This window comes from Arachis stenosperma, chromosome 6, assembly GCF_014773155.1.
Source record: "Arachis stenosperma cultivar V10309 chromosome 6, arast.V10309.gnm1.PFL2, whole genome shotgun sequence".
NCBI classification, from domain to species: Eukaryota; Viridiplantae; Streptophyta; class Magnoliopsida; order Fabales; family Fabaceae; genus Arachis; species Arachis stenosperma.
In genome coordinates, this window is record NC_080382.1 from 137,937,619 (window position 1) to 137,950,975 (window position 13,357).

At 32.0% G+C, this 13,357-nt stretch overlaps 2 protein-coding genes across 2 annotated transcripts; one reads left to right on the plus strand and one right to left on the minus strand.

Moving 5' to 3' along the window:
• Window positions 1-1,726: 1,726 nt before the first annotated feature.
• LOC130936720 (peroxidase 45-like) lies at window positions 1,727-4,201 on the plus strand. The gene is made up of 4 exons (XM_057866860.1): window positions 1,727-2,187; window positions 2,399-2,596; window positions 3,093-3,258; window positions 3,484-4,201. The coding sequence occupies exons 1-4, from the start codon at window positions 1,987-1,989 to the stop codon at window positions 3,888-3,890; spliced, it is 972 nt and encodes a 323-aa protein (XP_057722843.1). The 5' UTR covers window positions 1,727-1,986; the 3' UTR covers window positions 3,891-4,201.
• A 67-nt stretch (window positions 4,202-4,268) lies between these two features.
• LOC130936719 (plasma membrane ATPase 4-like) lies at window positions 4,269-12,968 on the minus strand. The gene is made up of 15 exons (XM_057866859.1): window positions 12,434-12,968; window positions 8,746-8,865; window positions 7,596-8,594; window positions 7,387-7,509; window positions 7,205-7,309; window positions 6,994-7,138; window positions 6,726-6,890; window positions 6,414-6,652; window positions 6,291-6,323; window positions 6,127-6,208; window positions 5,846-6,006; window positions 5,548-5,721; window positions 5,060-5,242; window positions 4,781-4,962; window positions 4,269-4,681 (listed from the first exon to the last, which is right to left on the minus strand). The coding sequence occupies exons 1-15, from the start codon at window positions 12,479-12,481 to the stop codon at window positions 4,585-4,587; spliced, it is 2,856 nt and encodes a 951-aa protein (XP_057722842.1). The 5' UTR covers window positions 12,482-12,968; the 3' UTR covers window positions 4,269-4,584.
• Between the last annotated feature and the right edge of the window lie 389 nt (window positions 12,969-13,357).

Consider the following 13,357-nt stretch of genomic DNA (forward strand, 5'->3'; position numbering starts at 1 on the left):
ACCTTTGAAATATTGTAATATTTCTTATATATATAAGATATTATAATATTTTGTATATTATTTATTTATTTTTTAATTAAAAATTGAAATACTATTTAGATATCTTTATTTTAAAAGTTAAAATGATACTAATTGACTAACCTACCTTTTAGATTTAACTTTCTTATATTAATTACATCAAATATGATTTTGTTAGTGTACTTATTGACTACACGAGAAAAAAGAATGTTATTATAAGAAATTAAAAAAAATTATGTATTTCTCTTAGGTGTGTCAACTACTTTCTTTTATTGAAAAAAAAAATATTAGTAGATATTTTTATATTAGAGAGAGAGAGAATTTGTTGTTATTAATAAGTTATATATTTTGCACGTCTTAAATCTTAAGGTATCCGGAGCTCAGAACCAATGTGCACACTACTTAAAATTGAAAGGGGTATTTTAGACTTTTGGTGATGATCCAATCAGGAGAAAATAAATTAACAATATAATACAGATGTAAGAATTTTGGTCACAATGCTACATTTTAAGTGGTGGTTGAGGTTTGTGCGTATACAGCTTTTATCACACTTTGTTGCTGAAAATATAACAATAAAAATGAAGCAAAAGAAATGCTAAACACCATACTTCTCTCTGGATCCAATTAACTTTTTTTTTTCTTTCTGTTTTTTTTTTTCCAATTGAACCATTGATCTCGGTCTTATCTCTAAGGTAGTATTTGGTAGAGAGATAGAGACTGAAAGATTGAGATTGAGAGACAGAGACTAAGAGACAGAGATCGAAATAAATTTCAGTATTCTGTTTGGTGCAAAGTGAGAGACAGGAATTGAAACAAGAATAAAACTCTAATTTAATTTGCAAAAATGATAAAATTGGAATTAATTAATTGAAATGAAGGTATTTTAGGTATAAAATGTTATTAAAATTTCAGTCTCCGTCTCTAAAAATTTCAGTCCCTTGTGTCCTTACTTTTTGGAGGTACTGAAATACTGAAATTTTAGAGACAGAGACAGAAATTTTAGTACCAGTCTCTAAGCCAACAAACATGATACTGTATCTTAATCTCCCAATCTCTGTCCCAATACCTCAAAACAAATGCTACCTAAAAATTCGATTAACCCATTACAGAATCCAAAATGTCTCAAATTGTAGTTGGCATGCAATTACATTGTGGTACCAATTCATATAATTTAACGGCCAATATGCTACGCATTAAAAAGAAAATCAGATACTAAAGTAATGAGTCATATAAAATATATATTAAAAGGGTAAGAAATAATATATATTTATACATAATATATATATATATATATATATATTTTATTATGTAAAAATTATATTATAAATTATTAAATAATATATTTGACTAATTTATAGAATATTGTGAGTTTGGTTTTATTATTATTATTATTTGGAGTACTTGGTTGAAAAAAAATGATAAAATTATCAGGAATCAAGAAATAAGCGTTGCGAAAATAATCAACCGGTCAATTAGGAATTATAAAGACTAGAGTGATATTTGATATTTTGGGTTGTTAATAACATTGACAAAAAAATTAAAAATTAGTTTATTTTATCAGTCTAATACTTTTTCATTAATATTTCACCTTGTCTTATTGAATTTTTTGTTTCAAAAAAATATGTCTGTATTTTTATACGAGGACTTTTTAGTGGCAGTATCTCCCTTGATGCACTTTGAATATAAAGAAGTTGGTTCAGCACTCTTTAAGAGCTTCACTCACAAATTAATGCAAGCATGAGAGTGCATGCTTTGTCAGATTATTCTCCCAAATGCACAACACTTGCCAAAAAGCACTTCTTCTTGGTCTCTAGCTCTTGTTCTGGTTCCGTCACATTGAACAATCTAAGATTCCTCAGAAATTAAAAGGATATATTTCCATTATTCTTACTTTCATTTCTCCTTTTCCACTATTTAAGGATGCAATAGTCACAAGACCAAAGTTAATATTATTACACACAACACAAGATGAGTTCTCAGATTCTATTTTACCTTGTTCTGCAGCTCCTGGCCAGCAATTGTTATGCTCAACTTCGCCTCGATTATTACCGGAACACATGCCCGGATGTCGAATCCATAGTTCGCACAGCCGTTGAAACAAAACTTCAGCAAACATTTGTTACAGCACCGGGCACACTGAGGTTATTTTTCCACGACTGTTTTGTTCGGGTTAGTACATAGTACATACAGTTATGTGTATTATTTTTTTCTTTTTGCAACGCAATTGCCGTTACAATTGTTGTTATTGGATATACGCACTTATTTCCAACAATCTCCCACTTACACGAGCGACAGGTGTTAGTTATGGCTGGCTATTGAGGCATGCAATGCGGCGGCTATTAAAACATGAAAATACTGAAATTTGTTTGTGTGTGGACAGGGATGTGATGCTTCAGTGATGCTGGCATCAAGAAACGGCAGTGCAGAGAAGGATAACGGTATCAATCTGTCACTGGCTGGTGACGGTTTTGATACCGTCATCAAAGCCAAGGCTGCCGTGGATAGTGTACCTCGCTGCCAAAATAAGGTTTCTTGTGCTGATATTCTGGCAATGGCTGCTAGGGACGTTGTTGCTTTGGTAAATAATAAACATAAACTTTGCAGACTCATGTATCTTTGACTTTCATATCTTTTGGAAGATTATGTATATATCCAACTTGGGTTGATACCGTGGTTGGCTCATCAGTCTGCAATTCGAGTCTAGTCTTGTATATGCAGTAATCTATTGTCCAGCTATAATAAACCCTTAAATGAAGTTTGGATCCACGACAGATTAGTCTTTGACATGCAGGAGAATAGTGAAGAATAAAAAAAATTACCATCTTAATATGTGCACTAAAACTTAAAAAAAAGGCAGTTATCACTTAGCAATGAAGTATTTTTTTTAAAAGAATTATTAATCATTTACTGTTGGATAGGATATAAACTACGTTAAAATTCTGTTCAATAGTAAATGATAAATAATAGAAGATTCAATGGTTTATTTTTAAATGCAAAATGAATGTGAAAAACACTTCTCCATATAATTTAGCTTAATCCAAATCCCAAAATGACAATTTATTTGGTGTTTTCAGACAGGAGGACCATCTTATGCAGTTGAGTTAGGAAGGTTAGATGGGAGAATCAGTACTAAAGCTAGTGTGAGACACCATCTACCTCATGCTGATTTCACACTAACACAGCTTATTCAGATGTTTGCTTCAAATGGACTGACCCTTAGAGATCTTGTTGCATTATCAGGTATTTCATATTTCATATTTCATTCATAATGATCAATATACTTTTTGAGAAAAGGTTCAATATTCATAATATAATTCATATTAACTTTCAATAAACATGGTTTATAGCTTATTTGGCAACTATGTTACTGAGAAATATAGAAGCACTGAAAAATACAAATTTATTTAGAGGTGTGAAAGCATAAAAGAAAAAATATGAACCATTGAAATGTATGATCATTCACAGGAACACATACTATTGGTTTCTCTCACTGCAACCAATTCTCCAAAAGAATCTACAACTTCAGAACCAAGAACAGAATTGATCCAACATTGAATCCGGAATATGCGAAACAACTCCTGCAACTGTGTCCTAAAAGTGTTGACCCCAGAATTGCCATAGACATGGATCCAACTACACCTAGAACATTTGATAACCAGTACTACAAGAATCTCCAACAAGGAAAAGGGCTTCTTGCTTCTGACCAGACTTTGTTCACTGATAAAAGATCAAGAAAGCTAGTGAACTTGTTCGCCTCGAACGGCACAGAATTCGAACAGGCTTTTGTGGTTGCTATGAGGAAGCTTGGAAGGATAGGGATCAGAACAGGGAACCAGGGAGAAATCAGGAGAGATTGCACTATGATTAACTAAACAATTCATAATCAACTACTTGTTTCTGTTCTTTGTTATTCTTGCAGACATAGATAATAAGTTTTAAAACATGTCCTTGCTTATAAAATTGTTAAGATACTTTTAGTCATATATAAATTTTTTACTATTGATTAGGGAGGTGTGGCCAAATTTAGGTCTGCAAGCACAAAAGCTAATCAGTAGTGAAAATCTATATATGTTTCACACATGAGGATCCGTTTCTGCAAAAGAACTTCGGTGAAACTTTATTTTTTAAGCATCTTTATTTTTAACCATCTTATTATCTCTATATACCAACCACATGCCGCTTACATTATTGAATATTGATACAACTAACAAGATTAGCGTTGAGGAATGTGAAGAGAACCAAATTCAATATTAGAAAAACCATATAACCACTGAGAATTATATTGGGCTATTAAAATGTGATCTTAACAACACTAATATCATCCCAAAAGAAAAAGGATGTTATTTGGTTGCAAAAGAGAACAGTACCTCTCTCATCCTAGCATAATTTGAGAAAAATGGAGTAACCATTCAGATTTTCACAACACTGTTAACATTTCTTTTTTGGATAACCTAAAGACATGATTGAGATTTAGGCCTTTTGAGTCTTTCTTCCTCATTATATCTGCTTATGATCTCAGAAAACCACCAAACAGTTTCCACTGAAGCTTGTTACCTCTTCTGTTCTTTAAACTGTGTAGTGCTGCTGAATAGTATCAATGTCGAGTCCCTTGAGCTTCACCACAGATTCGACATGTCCCTTGAGAGTATGAAGCTCCCTAAGCCTATACAACACATTGAGATTCAAAAAAAAAAAGGGAAGTTGTTTAAAGAACTTGATATAAGCACTGTCTTGAAGTCATACAAGTTAACAAATGGCTTACCTTGCAACCTCGGCACGTCTCTTTGCTTGCTCCGCAATCTCAGAAAGCTCCCTGTAGCTGTTTTTGTCATTGAAGAGGTTAGAGGTTTCAGGAGGCTGAAGACCATGGAGTGTTCTCTGTGCTGCAGCCCACTGTGCTTCCCTCTCTTCTTTTCCATAGTCTTTCTTGGTAGTGAAGGCAGTCTGTAATGAGAGCATGAGAAAAAGCATTTTGTGAATCTTGATCCCTCTTGATTACATCAAAAATGTTGTAAGAACAATGAATCATATAAGAACATACCTTGTTCTCCAAAAGATTGTCCCATGCCTTTCCACTCAGAATATAGCGGATCGCGAATTTGAGCAAATCAAGAGGAATGTATGTCACTAAACTGTAGATCCAAATTACACCAGCCCAACCCCATCCCATTCCCTTGATTCTTGCAAAGCCCCAGTTAGCATATACTGCTATGAAAGTTGCTACCTGTCAATTACAGAAATTACAAAAGTCAACGCATGAGAAATTCAAGACTAGTTGATAGAGCAGCTCCTAAGTTAGTGTTTTGTTCTTGTTCATGGATAAAAAGGATAGAAACAATGAGATAATAGATATGCATCTCTTTTGTTCTAATGATGAAACATACTCCTTAATTAGCATTTCAGTTTAGAGTTGTATATCAAGTTATTTCCATGAACATAGAGACTTGAGATAGACAGTTTTTGGGTGCTATAATAATTGTGAAAACAAAATTTCATATGCTGAAAGAGGAATAAGAGGTTCAAGCTTACCAGCTGAGCAATCAAGAAGGCACCTAGTAGGAGAAGACCGGGTCTTTCGACATACGACCAGCTGCGAGACCTAGTGACGAAAATTAGAGCCTGACTTATGATACTGACTTGTAGATACAGAGCTGCCATCATCTCATCAGGGTTATTTCTAATGTGCCTCACACCAAACTTGTTCTGCAACAATGTAAGTCATCTTCATCAGGCTTGATGATTTCATTACTTCATAATAGTGATAAGAAAAACAACTAAAGAAATCAGTATCTTGATTTAGAAGTGATTAGACATATAAATTATTTACCGGGAAGAAATCAGTATCTTTCATGGCCCAGAAAAATACTACTGTCATCAGTGCCATGTAACTGCCTAACACAACACCGGTAGCAAATATCTCCCTCAGTTTCCAGCTGTCAGGCATCGGCGATGGCTTCACTCGATCCTTGGATATTGTCATAATGGTACCTAATTGTATGGGAATGAAGAATATGAGTGTTAGCACTTCAGCCAAATCAACAATTTTATCTGTGACAAGGAGAAGAAACCAAGATAAATAACATGAATATGAAGCAGATATTATCTTACCATCATTTAGTATAGCAATAATCAAAACCATGAAGGGTGCAAAATCAAACTTCCAGATCAATGCAATGAACATGAAGCCAAACTGCACAATAAAAGAATATACAAATAAATCACATGTGAAAAAGCTTAGCTTTCTTTAGTTTCAAACTATTTTCTTCACTTACCACAATTCGAATAGTAATTGACACAGCATAGATCTGCCCACCAATCCAAAACAACTTGATATCAGGTAACTAGAAACATTAAAATGAACTCAAACAATAAGTTAAATAATGAAAGAAACTAACAGTATAGTTCTTCATCCTCTGAAAAATAGCCCTGCTAGTGAGCACAGCACTGATAATGACACTCAAACCAGGCTCAGTGAGGACAATATCAGAGGCACTTCTTGCAGCATCTGTAGCATCAGCAACAGCAATTCCAATATCGGCTTTCTTCAAGGCAGGGGCATCGTTTACACCATCACCCGTCATTCCACATATATGCTTCCTCTCTTGCAGCCTCTTCACAATTTCATACTTGTGTTCTACCATGTGATACAAAGAATAAAATAAGCAATTGAAATTTTGAAAGGTAATCACAGTGCATGAAAAATCTACCAGGAAACACTCCGGCGAATCCATCAGCCTTCTCAATTAACTCATCAACTGGAAGAGCTGAAATAGAAGCATCCTTGTCTTGGCCAAGCAATGCAGATGATGGATACATGTTTGTTCCCATTCCGAGCCTACGACCAGTTTCCTTGCCGATGGCGAGCTGATCCCCTGAAGATTGAGGCACACAAAACAATTCAAAGCTATAGACTCGAACTCTTGAAGTCATGGTAAGACTATTATGAGTTACAAAAATGTCTGATGTGAGCCTTACCAGTAATCATCTTAACATTTACACCGAGATTAAGTGCTCTTCTAATGGTTTCGGCACTGTCATGCCTGGGAGGATCAAAGAGTGGTAGCAGGCCAACAAATTGCCATGGTCCACCTGGACTATCTTTTGATTTCTCAGGTACTTCCTGTTACAAAGATTAGTATCAATATAGAAGCATTCAAGAGTAGACATTGGTATCAGCTTTGTGTACCTGTCTTGCAACACCTAAAGACCGAAGTCCACGCTCGGCGAACTTATCAATCACTGCATGAACCTTCTTCCTGACATCCTCTTTGCAGTTGCAAAGGGTTATGATCTAAATAAAGAGGGAAAAAGAGGCCTTTGTCAGCCTTATAACCATCACAAGAAGGTGGCAATGAAACAAGTTTTTACCTGCTCTGGAGCCCCTTTGCTGGCACGGTGCCAATTTCCATCAGAATCAATGTAAGTTAGAGCAGTCCTCTTGTCTACAGGATTGAATGGAAGAAAATGGACCTCCCTGATTCCAGCTCGAGCCTGGTCAGTGAAAACACTAAAATTATGAGATAAATTTAAAGATTTTATCTGTATCTAAAGAGAGTGGTTTTGGTATATTTATTTACCTCCTTTGGATCAGCAAGCATGCCAACAATGGCAGCATCTATAGCATCCTGATTTTCAGTCCTAGAGGCCCTTGCAGCAAGAAGGATAACATACTCCTTCTCAACACCCTTAGCAAAGACCTCAATCAAGTTTCTATCAACACTGAGCTTATTCAATGTCAAGGTTCCAGTTTTGTCACTGCAGAGGACATCCATCCCAGCCATTTCCTCAATAGCCGTCATACGTTTCGTGATTGCGCCCTGCTGAGACAGCCTGTGAGAGCCAATAGCCATGGTGACTGACAAGACAGTTGGCATGGCAATCGGAATTCCTCCGATCAAGAGGACTAACAGATTGTCAATTCCATCTCTGTACCTTCGGTGCTGTATGGGGTACATGACTATGAGCTCAATGAGAATTCCAACAGCAATGGAGCAAATGCAGAAGTTACCAATTGCTGTAAGAACTTTCTGGAAGTGTCCAACTTGGTTAGTGCTGTCCACCAAGTGAGCCGCTTTACCGAAGAAGGTGTGCACACCTGTGGCAATCACAACTGCTTCTATCTCACCCTTCTTCACTGTTGATCCAGAAAATACTTCATCCGTGGGGTTCTTCGTCACCGGAAGAGATTCTCCTGTTAAAGCAGACTGATCCACACTTAGAGGATCTCCCTCGAGAAGACGAGCATCGGCCGGAATGATATCTCCTAATTTAATGCTGATTATGTCTCCTGGTACTAAAATTGCAGCATCTTGTTCACTCCAGTGCCCATCTCTTAGTACCTTGGTTTTAGGAGCTAAACCAGCCATGAGAGCAGCAGCAGCATTTCCAGCATTGTTTTCTTCAATGAAACTGATTGTGGAGTTGATCACCAAAAGAGCAATGATTCCCACAAAGTCTTGCCAATCAGGGGGCCTTCCTCCACCATTTGCCAATGCAATTGCCATTATAGCAGCAGCTTCCATCACCCATGACAAGGGGTTCCACATAAACCCCAAGAACTTCAAAAACTTGCTCTCCTGTAATCATAATAATAATATTCCAACTCTTAAATCAAATCACTTAGAATAGAACACTTGCTTAAGCAGACGAGTCGACTAATTCGAGTTGGTTATTTAACTAGTCTATAAAACTCTATGAGAAACAATATGTATGTTGAAGAAAACATACTTTTTTCTCTTCCAATTTGTTTGGCCCAAAGACTTGAAGGCGGTTGGCACCTTCGTCTGAGGTTAAACCTGCTCTTGAACATTTCAGCTGCTCAAACACTTCCTCAATTGGAATTCGTTCCTGTGTGGGACAACATTCAATTCAAGCTTGTTATTCTTTCAAATCTAACAAAATAAATAAATAAACAAACAACTGGTGCTAAGTACTAACAAGGTTTGCCAGTATCTGCAACAAAAGATTAGGAGAATGGACGATCACTTAATCACTTTTGTTATTTTGGTTCATATACTAACATGCAATGAACTACAAAAGTTTGTAACCGCCACTATCCATCCTATCGCCACAAAAACTAGTTATTATGTAAAATGTAACGGTATGTTTTGTTTATATTTTCATTTTCTGTTTTAATTTAAGAATTTAAGCTTAATAAAAGAATGTTATAAATCCTTAGTTAAAAGAATTCATTTTATCATTCTAATAAATTGAATATATAAACAATTTTAATAGCTTACTATTTAATTTACATTTATTTATTAAATAACAAATATTCTTAATAAGATTTCAAATAATATTTACACATGTTTAAAGAATTATTTAAAAATTAATATAACTTTAATTTATACGACTCATTAAAATTATAATCAAATACTCAATCAAACGCTTGGAGAGAATAGTATTTAATTATAGTGAAAATTTATATGCAGTTATTTTCATATGAAATTAATAATCAAGAATCGTAAATGACAATTTAGTTAAATCTATTAAGTTATTTAACGGCTCTCAACTATCAACTTCACATAAAATTAACTTAACTGAAGGTGAGTTTTTACATTTACTATTTATCACTCAAGTCAAACATTTGAAACAGTAAAATACTAAAATTCCACATCCTTGACCTTGTGGGAAGTGAACTACTGAATTTCTAGGAATATATTTATCTATCCAATAATTAGAATTATCTAAATACAGAAAAGGAAAAGGTTAAACTAATATTATACATATAATTTTTGTAAATATTACTATTAGAATCAAATATGAAAAGATAATATAACTAGAAATAAAATAATAATATATAATTGAAAGGAACAGGCATGAAAATGATAGAGGCTAAAGTATTTATTAGAGAGAGATGGAAAAAGGCAGAAAAAATGGCGCGTGAATACCGAAATAGAGAAGCGTGCCGTACGCTCTGCCCTCAATTTTATTTGTAGTCTTCGTTCATTGTTTACCCTCATCTCAACTTGCGCATTTTTCGGAATCTAAACTCTAACTTAACCCAACAACAACATACATTATCACAAATAATTGTGTTATCGTATCTTTTACTTTTCTTTAATGGAAATACTTGTCTTCACATCATCTGGAATTTCAAACTTTACTATTATCTTCTATTATAAAATTTGCAATATGTTATAGTAAAAAAAAAACATAACTATATTATATTATAAATAACTCCAATACTGGTCTCTAAATCTTGAATAATCTAAAATTTTAGTTTTAAATATTATTATTGAAATTGATACCACCTTTATGCTAAACCTCGTCGCTATCAAATTGCATATAATTAATTTCAGGGTAGATTCACTCATGCTATTAATTTCTTTGTACGTTACACACTTATCTTTTAAAAATTTATGCATGTTTATAAGAAAAATACTATCCCTCATTCAAATTTATTATTTTTTATTATTAATTATCGTTTCAATTTTTTTATTTAATTTTTTTAGTCTGATAATCCAACAATATACTTTATCTCATATTCTTAAATATTAATAATTAATTGATAGCCAAAATTAATAAATTCTAATAGTCTTCTAATATTTTTCTATTTATAATTGTTAAAATTAATAATATACATAAATTTATAAATAAAATCAGAAAAATCTCTTTTTTTCTGCTGTTATAGGATAAAAATAACAGTGATGTCTATATATTTTATAATAATTTAATAATTTTGATATTAGACTAACAGTTAAAAATTACGAAAATATTTAGTAATAAAAAAATTAATTAAAAACAATTAGAATTTATTTTATTTAATATCTATTAGTTAATACAAAATAAAATAAAAATTTAATTTTTTTTATCTTTCTAGTATTACTGCAAAAATTTCATGTCATCTGTAAAATAGAATGTTTTTCCATCATTTACTTTTTTAAATCTATTATTTGATGTCCAAAATAAAAGACGTGTTTATATGTTTATATACTAAATAATTTTGTTAACAAGTGTATTAAAGTTATTTACTAAAATTATTTATCTTAAAAATTATTTTAGATTTTACATAATTTTCATATACTAAATTCTTTATAATTTAATTCTTTTAATTTTTTTTAAAAAAAAATTTCCATATTTAATATCTAGTCTTTTTAAATAATAATTAGTTAAATCCTATACCAAATGGTGAATTATATTATATATTTTAAGAAATAGTATTTATATTATTTTTTATATATGATGTTTTACTATAATTTTATAAATTACTTTTAATATTACAAAAAAAATTTACAATAAAAAACATAAAAAAAATGAAGTTAACGTAGAAACACAAATAAAAGTATAAAACTAATAAAGAAGATGATGGAGGATGCAAGTGGACCAGCCAGAATGAAAAGAGTTCAGTACTTCTCACTCCACACACTTTCTTCTTAAACACTCATTTGTTTCATGCTTTTGACAAAGCAGAATCAAAATAATTAATTAATTAAAAAAAGCATCAACAGTTGTAGCTTATAAATATTTTATTTGATAACTGTCCAGAATATCGATATAAAGTTATAAACAAAAAGTAAAAGCCAATAGAAATATTCAGTTAATCAATTTTATCTACCTAAACATCTAACAGTATATTAAAACAAAAAAACTCTTCCAACTTATTATTAATAGAGTTTTATTTTGATGCACTGTAAAAAGTAAAATATTTTATACAATCGTATAATTTATATTATTAATATAATTAATTTTTTATATATCATAATTAAATACACATACAAAACTATTTTATTCTCACAGTACGTGAAAATTAAATTCTTAATACTATAATAATTTAATTGTATAAAACTATTTATACAACTAATCAAAATTGAAGTAATAAAATACCAAAAGTACCCCCAAAAATAAGCTAGTCTTTAAAGTAACGAAACAACGTCTAGAATCCCAGGACAACAGTTTCAGTTTCAGTTTCATTCAAGCCAAAAGTTTACGAAGGAAAAAAAAAATCACAAATCTCTCTTAAAATTCAAACTTATTATTAGAAATTTAATATGTACATATATATAGAGAAATAAAAGACAATAATAATAATAATAATTACAAATTTTAATCAGTAATATTAAGAAGTTGAAGCTTCCAATCCCACTGATCCAGTTTTCAATTTGTATGGTCATATTAAGCAAAGGCAAGCAAGAAAAAAATAATAATGCAAATTTAAACTTAGCATAAATGGCATGGAAAATCTGTTTCTTGATCTTATTTCCTTTAATTTTGCAAAGTAGATATAGAAAAAAAATTAATTGTCTAATTTTACCAAATCATTATAATTCACGAAACCAAAACAAAGAAAAATTAAGCAAGCTGATAATAAACTCTTAAATTTTCCAAAAGAATAATAAAAGTGAGAAACAGAATGATGAAAAATGAAGATGAAGAAGAAGAAGAAGAAGAAGTGGGTGATGGAAGATGTTATTACCAGATCAACTTGCTCGTTCTTTATCTCTTCGAGGCTGATGCCACCCATGTTTAATTCGTAACAAAGAGTAGTAGTTAGCTTCAACACTAACACTAGCAATGACAAAATAGATATATATGAATAATTGAATTATTATTATTATTATTATTTTTATTATTATGATGAAGATGTGGGAGAGATTTGTGTGAAGGAAAGAGACGCTTAAATAGAGGCGAGTGAATGCTTGTGAGTCATTGCATTCGAGCAAAAGTCCAAACCAAAATAAATGCTATTTCTTTTCTTTTCTTTTCTTTTCTTTTCTTTTCTTTGCTTATTAGAAATAATGTGCTTACAATGGATCACCACTAGTCACACCCTACCCATATTAGACCATATAACATAAATTCAATGCATTTTTACACAACTCAAATTAAAAGACAAAAAGGGAAAAAAAAAGTAAAAGGAATTGAGGATTAGGCTTTGGGTTTGGTTTTAGGTTTAGGATGAGGGAGTGTTTAATGTTTTGTTTGTTTGATGTGTGATGTGAAGTGAATCTAAGTGCCCCCCTCTTCACCTTTGAATAAATTGAGATTTGGAGGATGGCATGTATATATATGTGTGTGTATTATATTATTTAATTTAATATGTGGCTATTCAAGGGACTGAAAGCTTTGTTATTGTTACCTTACAATGATAAAAAGGATGGTGGCTCAACCTGGGTGGCTCTGCTTTGTGGGTGGTGGGTTCCACTCACCAACACTTTTGTATTCAATGCATTATTAATTTATTATTGTGTAGATTTTGTTTGGGAAAAAAAACACTAATTAATTAATATTTTTCAAACCTGGAAAATTTCTTAAATTGTGTAGATACTAGATAAGTCAAATAAAAGATATAGAAAATAATAACCACTATGCTGAAAATTTTTAATGAAAAACAAAATGT